Source organism: Felis catus, chromosome B1 (assembly GCF_018350175.1).
Source record: "Felis catus isolate Fca126 chromosome B1, F.catus_Fca126_mat1.0, whole genome shotgun sequence".
Lineage (NCBI taxonomy): Eukaryota > Metazoa > Chordata > Mammalia > Carnivora > Felidae > Felis > Felis catus.
Window position 1 is genome coordinate 200,100,256 of NC_058371.1, and position 22,277 is coordinate 200,122,532.

The 22,277-nt window shown below is 52.5% G+C and overlaps 2 protein-coding genes across 3 annotated transcripts in view; both read right to left on the bottom strand.

Moving 5' to 3' along the window:
* Window positions 1-5,772, bottom strand: part of CRMP1 (collapsin response mediator protein 1) — a 78,363-nt gene extending 72,591 nt beyond the window's left edge. The window contains exon 1 of one of the 2 annotated variants that reach the window (XM_023253323.2): window positions 5,364-5,772. In XM_023253323.2, the coding sequence (XP_023109091.1) occupies window positions 5,364-5,744 (381 nt within the window). In that variant the 5' untranslated portion in view covers window positions 5,745-5,772. Of the gene's footprint in view, window positions 1-1,034; window positions 1,293-5,363 lie in introns of those variants that run through there. The other variant, XM_023253324.2, reaches the window with a different exon arrangement.
* A 5,077-nt stretch (window positions 5,773-10,849) lies between these two features.
* CB1H4orf50 (chromosome B1 C4orf50 homolog) overlaps window positions 10,850-22,277 on the bottom strand; it is a 112,161-nt gene continuing 100,733 nt past the window's right edge. The window contains exon 13 of the mRNA XM_023253326.2: window positions 10,850-18,297. The gene's annotated coding sequence lies outside the window, so the exon portion shown is untranslated. The remainder of the gene's footprint in view (window positions 18,298-22,277) is intronic.

Sequence of the window (22,277 nt, forward strand, 5' to 3'; positions counted from 1 at the left end):
AGTGTCCGCTCCCTCCCCCTACCCAAGGCTGCCCTCCTGTAGGTGCCCTAGGGCTCCCAGAGGCAGGATTCTGTGTAAAGGAGTAGGAGTAGGCTGGGTTTCCTGTCCTCAAACCTCAGGTGTCACGCTGGAGGCTTCTATCACACCTGGAATCCCACCTCCCAGCCCCTGGCTGCTCCTGCACCCACCACCGGAGGCCCACTGGCTTCCACAGCGCCTGTGGGGCGCATCCTTCCGGGCTGGTTTGGCTCCCCCCTGGTGCCAAGGAGGGAATGGGGTGGAGGCCAGGTCTCCCCACCGCTGCGTCCTGAGCCCTCAGCTCCCCACCCAAGACAAAGCAGGGATCCTTTGTTTCCGGCCACACCCAGGGACGGCGGCGGTAGGCTCGGGCCCACTGCTCTCCTACCCCCCAGTGTTAACCCTTCTGGGGCCACAGCTGCCAGCGCAGCCCCCGAGAGGGTTATTTTTAGCCGCGGTGAGGAATGGGAGGGGCTCCTCCATCATGGCGCTGTTTCTGGGTCCAGACTTCCACTCCATCAGTACGGGCAGGGGAAGGGGGGGGAGGGTGGGCAGAGGCATTTTTCTTGCCTCTGGCATGGAAGGAACTCGGCGGCGAGGCGCAAGAGCTGGACCGTGCAGAGGCCATCGGCCCTCCCAGCCCTAAGCCGTCTCCAGGGCCGGAGGGAGGGGTTCGGCCCCCCGCGCCCCTCCCTCTTTTGTTCAGCGCCGCATCCACCCGGTCCACGCCACCCTCTGGCACTTCCCGTGGCGGGGGGGGGGGGGGCGGCAAGCCCGCGGGGAGAGGGACCCGAGACTCCGGCCCCGCCTAGCCGTGCGGGGCTCCCCCCACCACCACCATTGTCCCCAGAGGCTGGGGGGAGGGGGCTGCAAGGCTGAGATCAGCCCCGCCCCACCCGCCGCCACGCAGGAAGCCTCGCGGGCCGCCCCTGCAGTCCCCCCGCGGATCCCGACCCTGGCGGCGGCCACCCCCAGCCCACAAAGAACGGCGGGGCGGGGGCGGGGGCCCGGCTTACCGTGATGTGCGGGATGCTCTTCCTGCCCTGGTAAGACATGGCCCCGCTGGCGCCCTCGGCCCGGCCGGCGGACCTGTGGGGCTGTCTTTTCGCTCAGCCGGTCCCGCTCCCCGCGGGCGCGGTGACAAAGGCCCGGGAGGGCAGAAGAGAGGGACGGAGGCTCGGCGCCCGCGGCTGCCCACGCGCCCGCTGCCCCGGCTGCTCGGCCCGCCCGCCGCCGCCGCCGCCGCCGCCGCCGCCGCTCCGGCTGCCAGCACCGCCCGGCTCGGTGAGGAGGGCGGGAGGAGGAGGGAGAGGCGAGGGCGGGAGGAGGGGGCTACAGACAGACAGCTCCTCCCGGCGGCGCGGAGCCGAGCCCGATTCGCCCCTCTCGGCTCGAACCAGGAAGCTCTTCCCTTCCGATCCCCCCCCCACTCCGCCCTCCGTCCCCCCCCCCCCTCCGCCAGCCGCCCAGCCCCGCCGCCCCCCGCCCTGCGCACACGCCCTCGGCTGCGCCCCGGCCTCGCTCTCGCGATTGCAAAGGTCTGGTTTTCAGGGTGCATTTAAATGCCAGAGACGGCCTTCGGCGGTGCAGACGGAGCCACAGGTGTGCGGCACCGCATCTGCGGGCCTCCGGGAACAGCTGCGCGGGGGAGGGAGTGCGGGGCGGGCGCGGAGGACCCGCCCGAGCTGCTGGGGGCGTTCAGGGCCCTCTGGACCCGGCCCAACGACTGCCCCCCTCCTGCCTCTCGTGCCGCAGCCTCCGTTTGTCCATGCGCCGTGCGCACTCCCTGAATAGAGGAGTTAAATTAAGCACTTTCCCATCTCCAAGGCCTGCAAGCCGTTTTATTCAGGCTGCACCCTCTTCCTCAATATCTAACCCCAGACAAAGGTTACCCATCTCCCAGACTCCTCGGCAACGGCTTCTCCCTAAAGCCTTTCCTGCCACCCTCCCCACTCACATCATTGAATCAGCCTCCCTGAGGGCTGACCAGGAGCCCCACTGCCAGGCCGAGGGAGTGCAGCAGAATGAGACAAGGCCCTAACCCAGTTAACGGCTGACCGGCTGCACCCTCTGCAGCAACTTCTCCTCACACAGCAGCCTGGCCCTGGGGCCACCAGGTCACCCCCATGGTCCTGCCTACCAGTGGTTGCCTGGAGGGCCGGACCACCGGCACTAAGGTCCCCACAGACCCCAGGAGAGGCTAGGAGACAGGAGGGGAATAGGATGTCCTGCCTCCCAGGGTATAGTGTACCAGAACCCCAGCACCCCTGACCCAGATGTTCCTCTGGGGACAGGTGGGCAGGAGGCCAGTGCATAGCTTAATAAACAGGAAAGGAAAAAAGAGAGAAGACGAAGGAAGCAGGAGTCCCAGCAAGCCCCCACAGCCCTAGACAGGTACCCCAAATCTCCAGACAGAATAAAATGCTAACTTTCTCTGCCATTCACTTCTGCCTGCAACATACTAATCCACAGTATCTTTTAGAAGACCCATCTTCTTTACTTTCAAGTTGCCACCCAGAGGGAGGGTGTGCTAGGGGTGGTAAAGCCCCCACTAAGCAGGTTGAGGCCTGAGGCCCTTACCTTCACAGGCCACCTAGAGGCCAGTCACCCAGACCAGGACAGGAGGCCAGAGATGCCTTGGCCTTGAAATGGAGGTGGGGTTGTAAGTTCACCAAAGAGAAGCATCTTAGTATTCCAGGGACGCTAGGCCATAATTTTCCCATTATACAGGTGGGAAGTTAGGGCTTACAGAAATAAAATGATATCTCATTTATTTAAAGTATTTTAGCTACAGAAGAACACTATCTGGAGGCCAGGTTCCCGCACACCTTCTCTAGAGCTCACTCTCCTACATCCGTCCATTCAGCCTGGCCTCTGGGCTCGAGCGGTGGCTTAAATCCTTGTTGGTGACCAGAATTTGCAGGTCTCCGTTCCCATGATGCTTGCATTCTCTTCCTCAGCGTTGTTAAGTCCTAGGTTCCACGTACTGGGACGTCCCCAGGGGCCACTCAGGGCAGGGAAGCTCCAGGGCTGGGGACAAGACCACGTGCGTATCGGGGGAGGGGCACTGGTTCGCGATTGGCCAAACAGATCTCTGCTCCCAAGCAGACTTCTCTGGTACAAAGCGCCGCAGTCGCTGGGCCTTGGGCCTCCGCAAACGCTGCGCCGGCGCTGCAGAAACCCCTCCTCCCTCCCCAGAAGAGGGCTTTCTGGGCCGGGCGGGGTGGGGGGGGGGGGGTCGGGGGTGGGGAGGAGGACTCCCGGCCCCATACCCTCTGCAAAGCACTGGAGCCGCGAAGCCCGCCCCGGAGTCCACAGAAAGTAAAACGCATCCTCTAGGGAGACCGTGAGCCCCTTGGCTCCGCAGCCCCGAACCTCGAGGGCTCTGGAGCCCTAGGCGCGCTGGAGGCGCCGCCTTTTGTCCAGTCCCCGAGAAGCCACCGAGAAAGGGAAGAGAGGGCCAGAGGAGGAGAGGGAGGAGTGGAAGAGGTGAAGCGACCAGCATAGCATCCCCAAGTGCCTAGGCGCGGCTGCGGAGCCGGCCCAGGCAGAGCCTGGGGGCGACGTTGGCGCTGGTGACATTGACCGTAGCTTTGTCAGGGATGCACTTCCAGACTGCTCGGGACGTGCACAAAGCTCTCTCGCCGTCCTGATAGTCCACCACGCCTTATGGGTGGCTGGGAGAAAAAGGCCATCCCCATTTCACAGGTGGAGAAGCTGAGGTTCAAAGGGCGAAGTGCCTTCCTTGGTTTGGAAAGCAGTGTTTCCCGGTACTGACCCCAGCTTCTGGACCCGCAGCCCTGAGAGCTCCGGCAAGGGCTCAGAAGCCCGGATCCCAGGTGAGGTCAACCACCAGGTTAGGAGGTGGTGAGGGAAGAATAAGAAGGGGCAGGGAAAATAAGATGACTCTCTTGATGTCTCCCTCCCTTGCCCCCCACCCCCTCACCTCACACACCATCATTGTAGACCTCCCCCTTTCAGGGCGCCGGATTCAGGACCACGGAGAGTTCCCGAGCTGCGGGAACACCAGGCGGAAGGCGATCGGGAATGGGAGCGGCAGGAGACCCAGTATTGCGTCCCAGCAGCCCCGGGCTGGCCCCAGCCCCCACTCCTCCAGGAAGCCCTCCCAGATTTGTCTGGATGGAGCTCTGCTTACTCCCTCTCGCTTTATTCCTTTCATAGTATTTAAGGGGAGAAGGGTTAATAAAAAATGATAGTAAAATTCAAAAACGAACATTTATTGAATGCTCACTGACTACCAGCATTAACTGATGTAATTCTCACAATGAATCTATCGCCCACCCTGGCCTGGGGTGGGGCCAGCGTGCTGAACCAGGACTCCAGCACCAGGGGTCTGGGGCCTGAGCAGTGCTCAGACTCCGAGTCCCCTGCTAAGCTGACAGCTCGCTGGCCCTCGGGTGCTCCAACTTCCGTTCTCCCGGCATCTGGCCCCGACCCTCACACATACATCCCAAAGCTGTGCTGTCTATCCACCCATCTTCCTCCAGTTCCCTGGCGACCTCTAGCTTAAGGGAGAAGAGCTATAGGGCCCATGGCCTGGCATTCCCTCGCCCTAATGCGCCTCCACTTCCGAGGGTAAAAACCTCCAAGTCTAGGAAGCTAGAGACTGGGGTTCAAACCTCCGCTCTGCCTCCAACTTGCTCTGTGAAGAGAGCACACTGGCGTCGTGCTGTGGGACTCGGGAGCGTCCCCTGAAGATGTCGGTGCTTGGAGATAGCAGTTTCTAGTTCTATCTGCCCGATCCCGCTAAATCTTTAACCAAACCTTTGCCCTAGAAAGCACAGAGGGAGCATACAGGAAAGGTTTCTTTCAGCTTTAACCGGTGTGACCACAGGCGTTTCACAGAACCTCTCCCAGAGCCTGGTACACAGTAGGTGCTCTATAATGACTGATGAGTGCGTGAAAAAAATGAATGGACGCATGCGGAAAGGAGCTCCCCTCCTTTTCACTAAGCAGAGAATGGGGATCCCTGGGTTAACTTCACCCTAGAGGTCCCCTCGCATTTTAAGGGTCCATATGGCACCTTGGGCCAACTTACTTTCTCCTTCTCAGAACCTTACTCTTCCTTTCTGCAGAAGAGGAGCGGGGGACTGGATCTCGAAGGACCCTCTGGAGTCTCACGGGCTATGCTGGCCAACCCCAACCAAATCGCACAACCTCTCCGACCCTCCGGGGTGATGGAGTGGGGGAGGGGCCTTCGGGAGCCCTCTCAAGCCTGGGGGCAGCGGCTCCAGCGCTGCCCTCGGGCGGCTCCACGCCCAACTGCCCCGAGGGCCCCGCCCCCCCCCCCCCCCCGGTCCGGTCCGCGCGCGCCCCGAGGGTACCTGGCCATTGTCCCGGCCGAGCGGCAGGTCGCGGGGCGCGGGGCATCGGATACGCAGCGCGGGTGGTCGCTCTTCGCGCTCGCCCGGCGAGCTGACTGCCGAGCCCGAGAGCTCGCTCACGTCGCTGGCCGTGTCCTCGCTGCCGCCGGGCCCCGGCAGGCCGACGGCGTCGGGCCGGCCGGCGCTGCGAGGCGTGCGCGCCGAGCCGCGGCGGCCCACGCTGTACGCGTCGAAGTCGATGGTCTTGTTCTCGTAGGCGCCCTCCACCGCGGCGAACATGCCGCCGTACTTCTGGCGCGGGGTCTGCGCCGCGCTGCCCGGCCGCGCCAGGTACACGGGCAGGTCGTCCTCCGTGTTCCACGCGCGCCGCCGGTCCGCCATGCCGGTCCAAGGCCGGCCGCCCGCCCGCGCTCCCGCCCGCCCGCGGCCCTGGCCACCGCCGTGCGCCGCGCTCCGCGCTCGCTGCGGGCCCGCGGCGGCCCAGGCGCGACTGCGGCCCGGGGAGGGGCGGGGCGGGGCGCGCGGCGGGGCGGGGCCGGGGCGGGGCCGGGGCGGGGCCTCCGGGCGGCTGGAGGCGAGCGCGGCGGCCGGCTACAAAGGACCGGGGGGCGGGGCCCGCGGCGGGGGCGGGGAGGGACAGTGACGCGCCGGAGCCGCAGCGCCGAGGGCGGGCCGCCGAACCGCAGTGCCCTCGCCACACCCCCACTCCCCGCCCCCAGGCCGAGCGCAGGGCGCGAGGAGAGCGAGGGGTGGGAGCCTCGAGTATGCACACACACACACACACACACACACACTCGCGTGCGGGCACACACACACGCTCTTCAGGCACACACAGGTTCGCACTAGCACACCAGACAATTACGCCATACAACACGTGAGAGATGCACAAATCCGCTAGCGCACACACCACAGTCCATTCCACTCAGCTCCCCAGACACACTTTTGCACACACGTACAAGCTTGTACATATTCCGAGCCAATTACACACATCCTCGCCGTAAATTCTCCTAGTCACCCAACACCGCCAACCCAGCAGCAGTACGCCGAAATTAACTGCGCAACCTGAGCACTCACACGTTGGACCCAGCATTCATTCGCTCCTCGCTATTCTACTGAGTGCCCGCTGGTGCCTAGCACGTGTTTGGTGCTGGGGACAGTGCTGTGGACAAAACACACCCCAAGTCCTGCCCTCTGGGAGCGGACGTTCTAAGGAGGGTGGAAGCAAACACACATAAGGAGGTGCTAAGTGCTGGGCAAGACGAGAGGGCCATGCGACGGCCCCATTCGCTCAGGCAGACAAGAGAACCACGTTCCTGCACGGGAACCAATGACACACACATACACGTTGCTCACTCCTACAACACCCACTCCACACAGACATTGTCACACACTCATACCCAAGGCAAACTCACAAGGTGACTCCACACAAATGCACTCATAAACCGGGTCAGGACGCCCACACAGAAATCCACACCAGAAATAAGTAAAGTTGGAAGCTTAAATAGGAACCTCCGGAGAAAGACACACAGAGAGAGAGATGAACACGTACATACACACATTCTCCTGTCAGTCACCCAGACAGATACATATTCCCCACTCTAGGGTCACCTCCCACGACCCCTTGTACAGCCTATCCTTAACGTGCCAGGAGCTTGCAAGAGAGGGTCCCAGGCTTCCTCTGACTTGGGTCACGTGGGAGGCGTGGGGTCTTGGGGGTCATTCATCTGTGTCTCCCCTCAATCCTTCTTCGAGGCCAGGCTCCATGTGCCTCCCCTAGATACTGTCCCTCATTTTTCCATGATTATTATCAGGCAGAAGGGCCTGAGAGTCTCGGGGGACCTGGCGATCCCAGCTGCTCTTTCTGGACGGATGGGAGCACCAGCTGCCGACCCTCTGCTGGCGAGTCCCGACAGGCGGCATCTGGGGCTGGGTGGGGACCGCAGCAGGGGGCAAGAGTGCTTGGCCTCACACCCCAGGTCCTCCCTGTTCTGGGAGCTGTCCCTTCAGCACCAGGTCTGGCCAGTTCTGGAGTCCCAGACAGTCGGACTCACATTCTCATTCTTGTGACTGCCAGAACCCATGGACTGATCACTCCAGGGCTACTGGCTTCATAGTAGCTGACACCTCCCCACATGTGCTGTCTTGCAACCCTGTAACAAATTGCCCACTTGGAAGATGAGGAGACAGGAGAGGAGTAGTGAAGCAGATGTCTAGTGCCTCGGATCGTACTGCTACTCAGCCAGCTCTGGAGCTCAGTGGCCATGTAGCAAGTCCCTTTTCCATGCGGGGGACATAACAATGAGTATTTATAAAGCCCTTGCCTTCAAGAAGCATATATGACTGCAGTGCAGGGAGTACTGGCCATAAAAAGCGTAAGAACAGAGAATATCACCCCCCCCACACACTCTCTCTTCTATCCACCCCATCCTCCATGCTGCCCTCCTCACTCCTTTGTCCCTGAGTACCCTGGACAGATTTCTGTCACAAATAATCCTCTTGAGGTCTGGGGACTCTAGGCTTCATTGCTAGTGTTTTCAGTAAAAACTTCCATCTGTCCTGGGAAACACTATTCCCAGTCTATCCCAGGCAAGGAAATCTCATATTGAAGCCCACCTAGAAGCTTCTCCTAAAGCTTCACAAATATTCATAGCCACTAAACCCATAGAAATACCAGAGAATCCAAGAATATGAGTTAGACTGAACTTTTGAGGTCAATCTTCCATGATTGTGCCTGCTCTCAACATTTTGAGAAGTCAGTCTCTCCTTGCTTAAATACCCCTCGTGCCAGAGATCCCACTGCTTTCCAAGAAAACACTTCCTGCCGTAGGAAAGGGCAAGGCAGCTGTCAAGACTAGGAGGCAGTGGGACAAGGAAGAAGGAGGGGAAGTCACCTTTTACAGAAGCAAGAAAGGAAAACAATAGCTCCCCTTTACAGAGAGTTTACCACATGCCAAGGACCATCGTGGGCACTTTACATATAGTCATTGTTTTAAGCTTCACAGCAATCTTTGACGTAAGTAGCCTCATTTCACAGATAAGAAAACTAAGGCTCAGAGAGATAAGTGACTTGGCTGGGGTCACAGCTGGTAAATGATGCTGCTTAGGACTTAAACACAGTAGTCTGGTCCCAAAATCTGCATCTTAATGAGTACTCTTTACCCTCCCCAAGAAATGTGGCTGGAGAAGTCCCTTTAGGAGAGGGGAGATAAAGGAATAAGCCTTGGCTGGGAGGCGGGGGCACCTGGGTGGCTCAGTTGGTTAAACACTCGACTCTTGATTTCAGCTCAGGTCGTGATCTCACAGTTTGTGAGATCGAGCCCCGAGATGGGCTCAGCACCAACAGCGTGTAGCCTGCTTGGGATTCTCTCTCATTCCCTTTCTCTCTCTCTCTCTCTGCTCCTCCCCTGCTCGCACACAATAAACATTAAGGAACAACAACAACAAAAGAACAGGCCTGGGATAGTCCAGATTTGGGGGTTAGAATCCTGTCCTCCATACAACCTGGGGCAAAAAATCATTCATCCTGCATCCAACATGCATTTGGGCACCCACTGTATGTTTTTTTATGTTACTCCTCAGGACTCCTCTGCACCCCTACAGACAAGGTGGGGGGGGTTGACTTTTATGGAGTGCCTACCATGTATACATAAGGGTCCGTGCACTCACCGTTCATCTCTACACACTACACTCTGCTTTACACGGCACCGGCTCTCTCCCCAGCCCTATGTGGCAGACAATACCATCTCGATTTTCAGGCTGGAGCACTGAGGGGTACACACCTTACCCTCACAACTCCAGTTAACTGCCAGGAGGTGATCACGCCGGGGTTTGGCTCAACTTTGTCTGAGTGCTTCCTACAATGTCCCCTCATTCAAGGGTAGTAACCCAAGCGTAGCAAAGAAAGGGAGGCCAGAAACCAAGCTGGAGGTGTAAGTTAGGAAATGCACCCACCAGTCTGCACGAAGCCAAGAGAATGGTATCTGACGGAGGCCAGCAGAAAAAAAACCAGGAAACCTGAGCAAACTGCATTCGGGCCAGAGGATGGTCGTGACCTTCCGATCCTGTTCTCTGCTCTCAGTCCTCCAGGAAAGGAGTGATCACAAGTGAATGAAACCATGGCATTGGGGGAAGGATAAGCAAGGAGCTCATCCTGTCAGCCCATGAGGGCTTCTGGGGTGATGGCAGAGAACAGGAAGGGTCACGTCATCACATGGCCATAGGGAGAGAACAGGAGAGGCCACTCAGTTCCAATGCATATTCTCCATCAGGGCCCCTCTTGGGCAAACAAACACACAAAAAGATATTTTTTAAAAGTGTCAGTTGTAGGGGCGCCTGGGTGCCTCAGTTGGTTAAGCGTCCGACTTCGGCTCAGGTCATGATCTCGCGGTCCGTGAGTTTGAGCCCCGTGTCAGGCTCTGTGCTGACAGCTCGGAGCCTGGAACCTGCTTCGGATTCTGTCTCTCTCTCTCTCTGCCCCTCCCCACTCTCTCTCTCTCTCTCTCTCTCTCTGTGTCTCTAAAAAATAAGTAAACATCAAAAAAATTTTTTTTAAGTATCAGTTGTAAAAAGAATGATTTCCAAAAAAAAATGAGGGCAAGGGAATTGTAGTTTATTGTTAGGTATGAATTTGTGAGGCCAGTAATGGATTATTTCAGTCACTTTGTGTAGGTTCAGAGAAGTTAAGCAAGCTGCCTAAAGTTGTGTGGCCACCGAGTGGCAGAGATATAGTTCAAGTTCAGGCCTGTTTGATTCTAATATGTCTGCTTTTTTCCCCCACTACCTCCAAATCAGTTCATAACGGATTATGGTAGGCAGAATAATATCCCCCTCCCAAAGATCCCCATCTCCTAATCCCTAGAGTCTGTGTAGATGTTATCTTGCATGGCAAAAGGGAATTTGCAGATGTGGTTACGTTTGGGATCTTGGGAAAGGGAGATTATCCTGGATTATCCAGTTTGGCCTAAGGTAATCCGAGCATCCTTATAAGCAAGAGAGGAAGGCAGGATGATCAGAGTCAGAGAAGAAGACATGATGACAGAAGCAGGTGTCAGAGTCAGAGAGAGATATGCTGTTGCCTTTCAAGATGGAGGAAGAGAGCATAAGCCAAAGACCGAAGGCAGCTTCTAGGAGCTGGAAACGGCAAGGAAGCAAATTCTCCCCAGAGCTTCCCAAAGGAACGCAGCCCTACAGAGATCTTGATTTTAGCCCTGTGAGACCCAATGCAGACTTCTAATCTCCAGAGCTGTAAGATACATGTATTGTTTGGAGCCTCTACGTTCGTGGTAACTTGTTACAGCAACAGCAAACTAATACAGCCATATAAAGGGCCATAAAGGAAGTCACTTCATTATTTGTGCAAAGTGGATGTGACTTCTGAGAAGGGCACCATTCCCCACCAAAAATCAGGACTCTTGGATTCATTGCCTTTTTGTATTGTGTCAAGGTCTACAACTCTTTGTAACAAACCATCAGTAAGTTAGACATTCAAAAGGGAAAAAAAAACCTTTAATTGTGAAAAAGCATACATTTTAATGTACAAAATTACACAAATTATACATTTAACTAACATAGAAAAATACATCTTGGTAACAAGAGAAAATGCCAGCCTGGTTTACACAAGATTGAGCAATCATTACAAATCTTGAAAACCCAGAAGGGAGTTTTGAGCCTGATTCACAACTGATCGGGAATCCAATGAGTGTCTCCAGGGACTGAGCGCTCTGTTCATTTGCGGAAGGCAGGAGCTGGGGGACGGCCACTTCTCCTGGACCCAAGGGAGGTTCCTGCTGAAAAGCATCCAGAAGGAAAGGGGTTCCGCTCCTTTTGCCAGACCACTCCCATGCGAATCCACACTTCTAACTGAGGGGAGGGCCAGAACTCTGCCAAAATTCTGACCCTTGTGTTTATGAATGGCCATATATAATATAAAACTCCTTTAATGCTCAAGCAGTAGCAAGGTGTAGCATCACTGTACATTTGGGACCCAGTGGGAAAGTCTGCAATTTCCAAACTATTGTCTGTGCTTCACAGCTTTCACACGATATCCTCCCAGGAGTCACCCTGGAAGACTGAAGAGAACAGGGACATTCTGCCAAGATGAATTCTCAAGGCTTGTTCATCATCTTTGCCAATGACACCCAGGTCCCTTCCTTGCCTCCTCATCAAAAGTGGATTGTGCAAACCTGAACAATCTGAGTTGGAAGACCAACGGAGTCACACAACTCAGCTTCGTGACACACGCCCAGCCATGGCACTGAAATGCACCAGAGCATTTTCCAAGGGGTGAGGAAAGGTTCCCAACATCTGCAGAGCGCCAACATATGCAGGTGCTTTAGAAAACGTGTGCTATCTCATCAAGGCTCACACCTTCCCTGACGTTTCCATGGAGGACGTTGAGATTGAGAGAGGTAAGCACACCATCCAAACTTGCACAACCAGTTGGTGGCAGAGGACAGTCCAAACCCAGTGTATCTGGCCCATAACTCCTTCTATGATCTCCATTCGAGTCAGACCTTGTCTTCACCCTCATTGAAAAAGTCTCAGTTAATAGTTATACTGTGACTGCATAGATATTTATTCCCCCATCACTTTTGACGTCATATCCATTAACATGGTATTACATTACTTTACCTTAGAAAAGAATATATTGATACAGAGTTGATATCAAGCTTTCTGCCATTTTTAACAATCCCATTCATTTGTCTTCCCCTCCCCTTATTCCACCATCATATAAATGCAGCATCAATCCATCTGTGGACATAGCCTGATGATACTTTCCAAAGACAAAAAAAAAATGGTGTTGGAGCAAATCTTCCTTTGATTTGTACCAGTTCTCCCATTAGTCTTTCCATGACTCCATGTAATACATTTGTGCCATGGATGCAAAAGTCAGATTGGGACGAGAGCTGTGCTTTCTCAAACCAGAGTAGGATTTAGGGAAGATCCAATGGGATAAAGAAAGCCAATCCTTCCATCCTAAGCCTACCAGCTTCTTAAAAACAAGTTTTGGTCCAAGGCACACACTGTCTTTTTTTAGAAATTCTTCTAAAACAGGAAGAGGACTAAATACATGAACAAGTCCCAGGGGTCTTCCTTGTCCACCTCCTTAAGGCATCAAGAATTCCCAAAGAATTTATTTCAAGGCCAGATAGGACACAGTTGGCCACTGGCACAAATGCTGAACAGGAATCAGCTTCTATTTGGTTGCAAAACTCATAAAGCTATAGATAGCGGTGGATTTGGAGTATCTATTTCCAGAAGATTTTAGGATGCATTCGGCCGTACACAAGAGGTTCATTCTTGATGTCTACTGCATCACCCAGTTGTTATCCAAACTCCCATGTAAGCGTGCTGTGATCAGCCACCAAAAGGAGTTCAGCGTCAGGTTCTGCCACCGTAGAAATGAATGCTACGGTGTCATGCATTTCGTTTTCCTAAGGATCATTAGCTGCTTAAAAGGGCCTCTAAAGGTGAAGTTGCAACGCTGACTCATGGTCAAAAACGTTCCGAAGGTGAGAAGGTTCCTCCTATCAACTCTGAGTACACATTTCTTTCTTAGCAAGGAGCAAAAATAAATGAGTCTAACACAGAAGAAATCCCCAGTGGCATCTTGGAATTTAATTAACACAGGAGATGGCAGAACTGAAAGGGACAATTTGATGCTTTTCCCCCTGGCTGCCCGTTGGAATCACTGGGGGCCTTTTTGAAGATCCCCGCTTGGGGCCCACCCAAGATAGGCTGGTTTCAAGGCCTGGAAAGGGGCCTGTGCGTTGGGTTTTTAAAAAGCTCTGCAGGTGAGTCCAACACGAAATCACAGTAAGGAATTATCGCTACCTAGGGCAATCTTTATGGCCTACCGATGGCCTAGAGAGGGGGTTTGGCAAAGCTCAGTTGGCAGACCTCCCTGCTCCCAGCCCAGAGCCCTTTCCACGGCAAGGCCCTATCTACATAGAGAAAGAAAGGTTGAGTCTCTAAAATACGTCACACGTGTCTAGCACCCTATTCTCAGAAGTAGATAGTGCTCAACAAAGTTTCACATTCCGGTCCTGGATTAAACAACAGTTGTGAATCTCTTAAAAGCAGCTCGCCAGCCTGAAGGTAAAAAAAGAAAAAAACAAAACAGAGACAAAACACCTTCTCAAGTTGATAAAATTTATGCAATAAATTGCTGAGTAACACAAATAGAAGAAAGGGAACTCATCTTTTAAAGGGTTTGGCTTCCCCGTCCTCTGTGATGAGGGGGTCACTAACTCACACAGTCATCTCATTGCAAAGCAGATCATAAACTTTGGATAGGCTCTGCTACCTGATTTCCACACTGGGAAACTAGGGTAGGGAAGGCTGTGGAGAGATGAACTTAAACCACAATCATCTCAGCCTGGCCAAGAAGCAGGTGAGTTTCCATGACATCTTGGGATTCAGGGCTTCCGCAGGGAGAAACGGGGCATAGATTCTATACGAAAGGAAAGATTCCTTGACCCGATGCATGTTGCTAAGTGATGCCATGCAGACTGTAACCCATTAGGAAATGAACTGCATCGGGCCCAGATCTAGAATTCCAAACCAGAAAAGCACAGTTGGAGAAGTCTCTATAAAGACGTCAGAACCAGATTCAGTCACATCTGCAATCAGATGACTGTGTGACCCTGGGCCGGTCACTTAACCCCTCGGGGCTCCGCTTTCCTTACCTCCCCTGTTAAATGGGGAAAGGCAGGGGTATTTATAACAAATTAAGTCGCCAGTTCCAACAATGGACGCTTCCGGGTCTATCTTAATTACCGTGCCTCTGGTCTGCTCGGGAAAGGGGGTGGCATGGCCTTTCTGAACACACAGGTGGCAGTGGAGTCTACCTTGGTCCACAGAGCCATCAGACCACACTGCCTCTGTGTGTTTCCACCGCTGCCACACCTCCGGGGAACCTATTTTAAGAACACTGCCTGGCGGTTTGTGGGGAAACGTTGCCATGCCAACTCCCTGGCTGTTGCTAATCATAATTTATGAATGCATAGTACAACCATCTGACAAGCAAGCTTCTCTTCCTTAGCTTAGGGACCTTTTCCAATCGTCATGACACAGACCACCTTGTCCGTGACAGCACACAGTAGGTGCACAGCAGACACATATTGAATTAATGAAATGAAGAAAGCATATGCACAACACTGAGGTCTGCAAAGTGCTTTTTCTGGTCACATTTCCATCTCACTCAAAGCCCAAAGGTAGAGAGGCAGGGCTCTGCCAGGGTCCACACCGGGCCTGGGATGGACTGCTCCCCCCAGGGGTGCTTCACAGGTCCCAAAGAGGCTCAGAGACTTCCCTAGGGGAATCTGGAATGGACCGAGTCAATGAAGCAACACAAATGGACAGAAAGAACAGGGGTGGGTGATCAGGGACCCAGGACAAGGGTGACATCTGGGGCTGCCGCAGGAGCCACAGGATCCACAGGGTACAGCTTGGAGGCAGCCCACATCCAGCAACAGAGATGAGCCTTGAAGGTGAGGCCAAGGTCCCGCATAAAGTCAGCTCAGAAGAGGCACTTAATGAGCATGTATCCACCAACTGACCCATTGGCTGATATAATTCGACCCCAAAGAGCAGGGGATTGGTATGTTTTGTTTTCTCCTGTTACCCCAGGTAGGCCCATCATTGGTGCCTGGCATTTAGTGGTGCTCAATAAAACCCCAAGAACATGAGAGCCCTGAGGCACTCCAGTGGGGGCTGAAAACCATATTTTCCCTCCCCTTCCCCTTCCCCTTCTCCTTCCCCTTCTTCTTTAATACTCATTTGGAAAACACGCCATCTTTTTAAACTCAGAGGCCGACTTCTGCTTGGGAAAGGGAGGAGGGGAACTACGTTTGTTGGTGAGCACCTAGTATGCACCAGGCACCTGATGTTTCTCGTCTCCCCTGGTGCTGGCAAAGACAGTGATTGTGTGCCCTCCAACAGGGGACAGTCTACAGCTCAGGGAGGCTGCTGACAGGCCCTGGCAGATAAAAGGTGGAGGGTGGGCTTTGAAATCAGGCTGATGGAATCTGCAGCCAGGCTGTGCCCACAACATCAGGACGTCAGGTGTCTTCCTGGATTGTGATCTCTGCCAAGGGGGATCTGGAGCCCTCCAACAGAGCCCTCTCTTGTTACCAAGTAACATGTGGGATGCACCTGCTGTGTGCCAGGCGCTCTGCTGGATGCTTTACCTTCCCTGTCTCAGTTCTCAGGACACTCCCGTGAAGAGGCATGGTCCCTTTTCCAATTTTGCAGAGGGGGAAATGAACCCCCAAATTCTAGGCTGCCAGACCTGGACTGTGCTGTTAGTAATGCCATGTTCCAGTCACCACACAGCTTCTTCTTCTATCTTGACAATAATTCCATGAATCTGCTGGAGAAGGTATCTTTTCTTCCAAAGGAGGAAACTTAGGCTCAGAAAGGTGAAGGTCACTGAAGCAGGCAAGCAGCAGAGCCGGAACCGGAACCTAGTCCAGGCCTTTCCCAGGTGACAGCAGTCACTCACCATCTCACCTGTGACACCACGGGCCCAGGTCCCTGTGCCTCTCGGGGTCACTGTATCTTCAGCCATCTGATCAGAGGGTTGGGCAGACCGGGCAAGGTAGGTGGTCGGCAGAAGAGACCCTGGGAGGGTGTGGCTGCCTGAAGCCCTCCCAAGGCGGAGTGTGCCTGTCATTGGGAAAGGAGTGTGCTGGCCTCATTCGTCTGAGCATGGCCCTGAACATAGAAACCTTGAATTGCCAGTTCCGCTGTCTTCCGAGAGAAGCCAGGAATTCGTATTTCTATGAGGAATCTTCTGGTTTTTCAACGGGGTTACTATTGGTTACCCCAATAGTAACAAATACAAGGCAGGTATTTGTACTTCTGTGTTCACAGCACGTTAGTCACAAGAGGCAGAGGACGGAAACAACTCAAGTGTCGGTCGACAGGTAGACGGTACACAGGATGGGACCTGTCCACCCACTGGAATATCATTTAGCCTCAAAAAGGAAGGAAGTTCTAACACCTGCAACAATGTGGATGAGCCTAGAGGCCATTACGGCTAGTGAAAGAGTCCCCAAAGGACAACTCTGGTAGGACTCCACTTACATGAAGTTTTCAGAGCAATCGTATCTGTCAAGATGGAAAGCACAATAGGCGTTTCCAGGGGCTGAGGCAGGGGAGAAGAGGGGGCTGGCGTTTAATGGGGACAGAGTTTCAGTTCGGGAAGATGGAAATGTTCTGGAAATGGATGGTGGTGATGGTTGCCCAACATGTGAATGTCCTAAACTGGGCATTTAAAAAGGGTTAAGATGGTACATTTTATGTTTACGTACTCTACTGCTGTTTTTGGAACAAACCTAAGCCAAATGGGATGTGTTTGTGAGCCACGTCTGATCCAAGGGCTGTCCGTGTGCCCGCTACAGACTAAGAGCTCTCTGAGATCTGCCCCGTGGGTCGTGGGGCCTGCCTGTCACTTACCCCTCGCTGAGCCAGCCCAGGCTCTGCTGAGGCCAAGGACTTTGGGGCAGATCCTGACCACCAGCCTGTCTCCTTACTGTCAATCTCTGCCAGTAGCAGCAGGGTGGGAAAGAATTCGGCTCATGGAGGTAGTACCACATTGCAACCTGCTTTTCATTCTGCCTTCCTGGGGGATGCTTAGGTTTCAGTGTCCCTGTTACGCCTTCGGCTGCCCAAGGAAGAGGGTGTCACAGACCTGTAATTTACAGGGAGGTATTTTCAGAGGCAGCAAACCCCTCAGTCTGCACAGTGGCTGGGCCATAATGCTCTTTAATGAGCTTTGAGTGCTTTAAGAATTTTGAAGTGCTGTGGTTATCTGGGGGACAATCTGTGGACACAGTTGCATGAAGTGACATATGGTTAGACTAGAAGAACTCTCTACTTACTCAGGAAGCAAGAAGACTGGGTACAGGAGCTTCCAGCCGGCCAGAGCTCACCGCACAGTAGGGACCCAGCAAGTGTTTGCTGCAGCGGGAAGAGTGTCCTCTCTGGGGGAGGACACATGCAGGGAGGGGCCACAGACTCATCCGCTGCCGGACTGCGAAGGTTACTGGAGGGCATGTGGCTGCACCCATTTTGTAGATCAGGAACTGAGGCCTCAAAGTCACCAGCCAGTTAGAGGCAGAGCTGGGTCTCTGGGTTCCTCAGTGGAGTCCTTTCCCCTTAGACGACGGGTGCTTGGCTTTTGAGGGTTCCAGTTTCATTTGAGAATCTAATGAAACCCATGGCCCCTCTTCCCAGGGAAGTGCTCACATGTGTACAATTTTTCACACAGGTTAGAACCTTCACCTTAGCTCAGGCTTCCGCAGGAGCTCTATAATATCAAGATGACCCCTGAGACTGCAAAAACGATAATCCTGCCATGGTACCACATCACCCACCTTGGGTGGCAGCTACAGAGAACTGTGAGTGTAATGAGTAGCTGTGGCAGGGTGTGGTCAGTCACATGAATGAGAGAATCACATTTACAAACAGCCATGATCCCTGACGTGTGGGAAGCATCGTCCAGGGTGCAGAGCACTCTCGTAGCCATGAGCTCATTTGGCTGTCAGAACAAAACTGTCAAGTAGGTGTTTAGACCCTCAGACAGGTAAAGAAGCGGACGTTTGAAGTAATTTGGGCAAGGTGACACAGCTTAGGAGGAGCAAAGCCAGCCAAGACGTTGGGACTCCAGACCCAAGCTTCTTCCCACCACCCCGTGCCAATACGTACAGCTTCTGATAGTCAACAGCCATCCTTTGGTCCCCTGGTTGGTATTATACAGAAGAGAGACATTCCCATGAATGACTTAGAACAGGAAGACAGTCCTCTGGCTTGTAACTCAGGTCCCTGGAAGGAACCACAAGTCCTGGGGCCACTGCTGCTCTGTTGGTCAGTCGGGAGGGATATAAATATTCCTCAGTGGGATGTGCGTGCCTCTGTGCTGTCTTCTTTCCTGCAACAACAAAAGTAGGGAGATGAGCTTTTAAAGGGGACATACCAGCCAGCATGGCACCCCCATGATGCCATCTGAATGCACCAGCCTTTGAAGATGCTGGGAGGCCCATTTTTATCTCTAAATGTGGTGGGCTTAGGGGCGCCTGGGTGGCTCAGCTGGTTGAGCGTCCAACTTTGGCTCAGGTCATGATCTCATGGTTCATGGGTTCCAGTCCCTCATCGGGTTCTGTGCTGACAGCTTGGAGCCTGGACCCTGCTTCGGATTCTGTGTCTCTCTCTTTCTTTGCCCCTCCCCGGCTCATGTTCTGTCTCTCTCTGTCTCTCAAAAATAAATAAAAACTGGAAAAAAAATTTTTTAATGTGGTGGCCTTCAATCATGATATCTGGACACAATTCACCAGCTGCTCTCTCAGGAAAAGAATCTTAGCTTGGAATTAATAGACAGTGGCCTCTTTATTTGGAGTGGTTTTCAATTTTGAAATAATATGGAATAAATGTTCACGTGTATTTGTGCAGAGAGGGTTTCTAGCTTTCATGAGACTCTCAAAGGGGCCAATGGCCAATAGAAGGTTAAGAACTGGTCCAAAGGAAGAGACAGATTGAGGTTCTCAAGGATGTCTTCATTTCATCTGCTCAAGACTGGGCACCTGCTATATGGCAGGCTTAGTGCTAGGTGCTGAGGTTACAGGGCTTGCCCTTGTGAGGCTCCAGTGTGGTTGAGGAGACAGAGGGTAATCTAGGAATCACAAAAGGGCAGAAGTGAAGAAGGAAGGCAGAATGAGACAACCATAGGGAACCAGGAGATGACAATCACTGTGGGGAGAATAGGAGAGTGGGGGGGGACTCATCAGGCAGAGAAGGGTGAAGCCTATGCAAAAGTCCTATGGAGAGAGAGAGGGAGCACAAGAAGCTGGTGTGGAAAGAGCAGAGAGTGGAGGGGCAGCACAGCGAGATGTGAGGCTGGGAGGGTCTGCAGTGGAGCAGATGCTGGGATGCAGGGAAGTTGGGGAGCTCCAGTGCAGGGCTGAGATATGGTAAGGGGTCAATTAATAACAGATAAAAGGAAGGAAGGAAATGAAGGAAGCAGAGGAGAGAGCCTACCTGGAGACAGAGATAATTGAATGGAGTCTTAAGTTTTCTGGGCAGAGGAAACAGCTGGGGCAGAAGCCTAGAGGTCCAAAAGAACACAGCTCAGCAAGGCACATCGGCTTGGGAAGAGGAGCCTTCATTGCCCAGAGGGCGGTCCAGGAAACAAAGGGGGCTGACAGTCAGTAAATGCATTTGGGCAGGCTGACAGTTTGCAGAAGGGGATCCCAGAAACAGCAAAGCCATATCAGAGAGCAGCCTCCCTTTGGAGTGCCACAACTTCCCCATAACTGACTTCACTGGGGTGGGCTTTGCAGTAATGCCCAGGGTCTCCAGAAATGGACAATGGTGGGTCATGCATGGTCCACAGCCACATCCATGATATGGATGTTGGTGAGGATGCCAACCATAGCATCTCCTGTGTGCCCTAGTATTGGAGTAAATAAAGTCAGATCACACTCACTTAGGTTATCTGTTATCTGTTTGTGTAGGTGTTTTCTTTGCTTTTTTATTTTATTTTATTATGTTTATTTTTGAGAGAGAGAGAGAGAGACAGACAAAGTGTGAGCAGAGGAGGGGCAGAAAGAGAGGGAGACACAGAATCCAAAGCAGGCTCCAGGCTGTGAGCTGTCAGCACAGAGCCTGACATGGGGCTCAAACTCACAAACTGTGAGATCATGACCTGAGCCAAAGTCGGGTGCTTAACTGACTGAGCCACCCAGGTACCCTGTGTAGATGTTTTCTAAGTCTGCTTTTCAAAATGTATTTTCATATATCTTATAAGCTGCTTTAAATCTTTTCACTTGAAGTAAATAAGACAAAAATAATTTCAATTCCAGTCTTCAAAGCTTATAGGATCATTGGTACCCAAACTTCACTATGTATCAGAATCCCCTAGAGAACTTTACAGGAATTCAGATTCCTGGGCTCAACCCCAGACTTAGGGAGTTGGTATCGAGGAGGCAATCTCAGAAATCTATTTTCAGTGAATTTCATGCTTATGCATCAAGCTGGGTGATTTTCATGCATTATGTTCATGCATCAGGTACCAGGCATTTGGGCACTGATGCATTGCATGATGCTTGTGTATGAATCTTTCAGAGCAAAGTCCTCTTTATTGGAATAAGGAGAGTGACACCAAACATAAGAAATCATCATCTGTTGGGGCACCTGGGTGGCTCAATCAGTTAAGCGTCCAACTCTTGATTTCGGCTCAGGTCATGATCTCACTGTTCATGAGATCGAGCCCCACTCTGTCAGTGTGGAACCTGCTTGGAATTCTCTATCTCCCACTCTCTCTGCCCCACCCCACCAAATAAATAAATAAGTTTTAAAAAAGAAATAATCATCTCTTGCTTACGTCATGCATGAGGTTGGTGCCCAAATCCTTGCACTGATCTTGCATTCACCAAGAAATTAACATAACACCTCCTCTACCATTAATAAACACCATAGGGTCACCTCCACACCTCCAACACCATGTGGATCACTCATAGATGATACTTCCTGATAAAGTTACATGTAAAAAATTATTACAATACAAAGATACACAACTCATGAGAGATAGCCAGCAGATACAATAAATATGAGAAATCGCTCTGGGGGATTACATGTAACAGGGACTCTAAAAAGGACTTTAAAATAAGAATGATTACAACATTCACAACTACATTCTATAGATATAAAATAGAGTAACTGATAGAAGACCTCAATGGGCAAGTTAAACAGTAGACTAGACACTGATGAAGAAAGACCTTGTGAACTGGAAGACAGATCTGCAGAAATCACCCAGGATTCAGCACAGAGAGGGGAAGGGGCAGAGGAGGTTACTCTAGACTTACAGGTTATAAACTGTTTTTCTGAGGAGGTGATATTTGAGTTGAGACTGAAATAACAAGGAGCATCCAGCCATGAAAAGAAATTTGAGTCAAGAGCCCTAGGCAGAAGGGGCAGGCAGGCAAAAACATCAAGATGGGAACAAACTTGGCAGGACCCAGTTGGCATGTTTGAAGACGAGAGAACAGGTCACTGTGGGTCCAATATGTGAGAAGACACCAGGGGAGGAGGAGAGTGTGATCCTGTGAATCCTTGTAGAGTCAGTGAGTAGACTTAGCTCAGGAAGTGGTGGTTAGCAGGAGGCAAGTGTCAGCCAAGAGTAAAGAACTTCTTAACAATGAGAACTAATCATCACTCCCTCCTTCCCTCCCTCACTCTTTCATTCATTAAATCATTCACTCACTCACTCACTCATTCACTCCCTCATTCATTCTCTCACTCATTCACTCTTTCATCCATTCACTCAACTCACTCACTTATTAACTCATTCACTCACTCACTCAATTCACTCTCTCATTTACTCCCTCATTCACTCCTTAACTCACTCACTGACTCATTCACTCAATTCATTAGCTCATCCGCTCACTCATTCATGCACTCACTCACTAACTCATTCATGCCTGCATTCTTTCATTCACTCATTCACTCATTCATTAAGTCATTCACTAACTCACTTGTTCATTTATTCATTCATTCACTCATTTACTCATTATCAAGTACCTACTATATACCAGACATATAAGAAGAAATTGAAAATATTGAAGAGGACTCCTGTATTTAGAGGAAAATTTAGCCAGTGGACTGTAAGGTCCCTTCCCACCATGTAACTTGATGTTTCTATATAGCCATGGCAGGTGTTCACAAGCCTCAGAGAGTTGGAGAGATCTAAGCTCCAGCCTCCCTTCCTGGTCCAACTGGGGAAGCAAATGCATGAGCAGATAACAGCAGAGATCCCAGGCAGGGAGATAACCACATGATGGGGAGGGGGGAAGCCCTTGGGTATCAGAAAATGAGGGCAAAAATGGGGACACTAGTCCATGCCCTACTTAGTTTCAG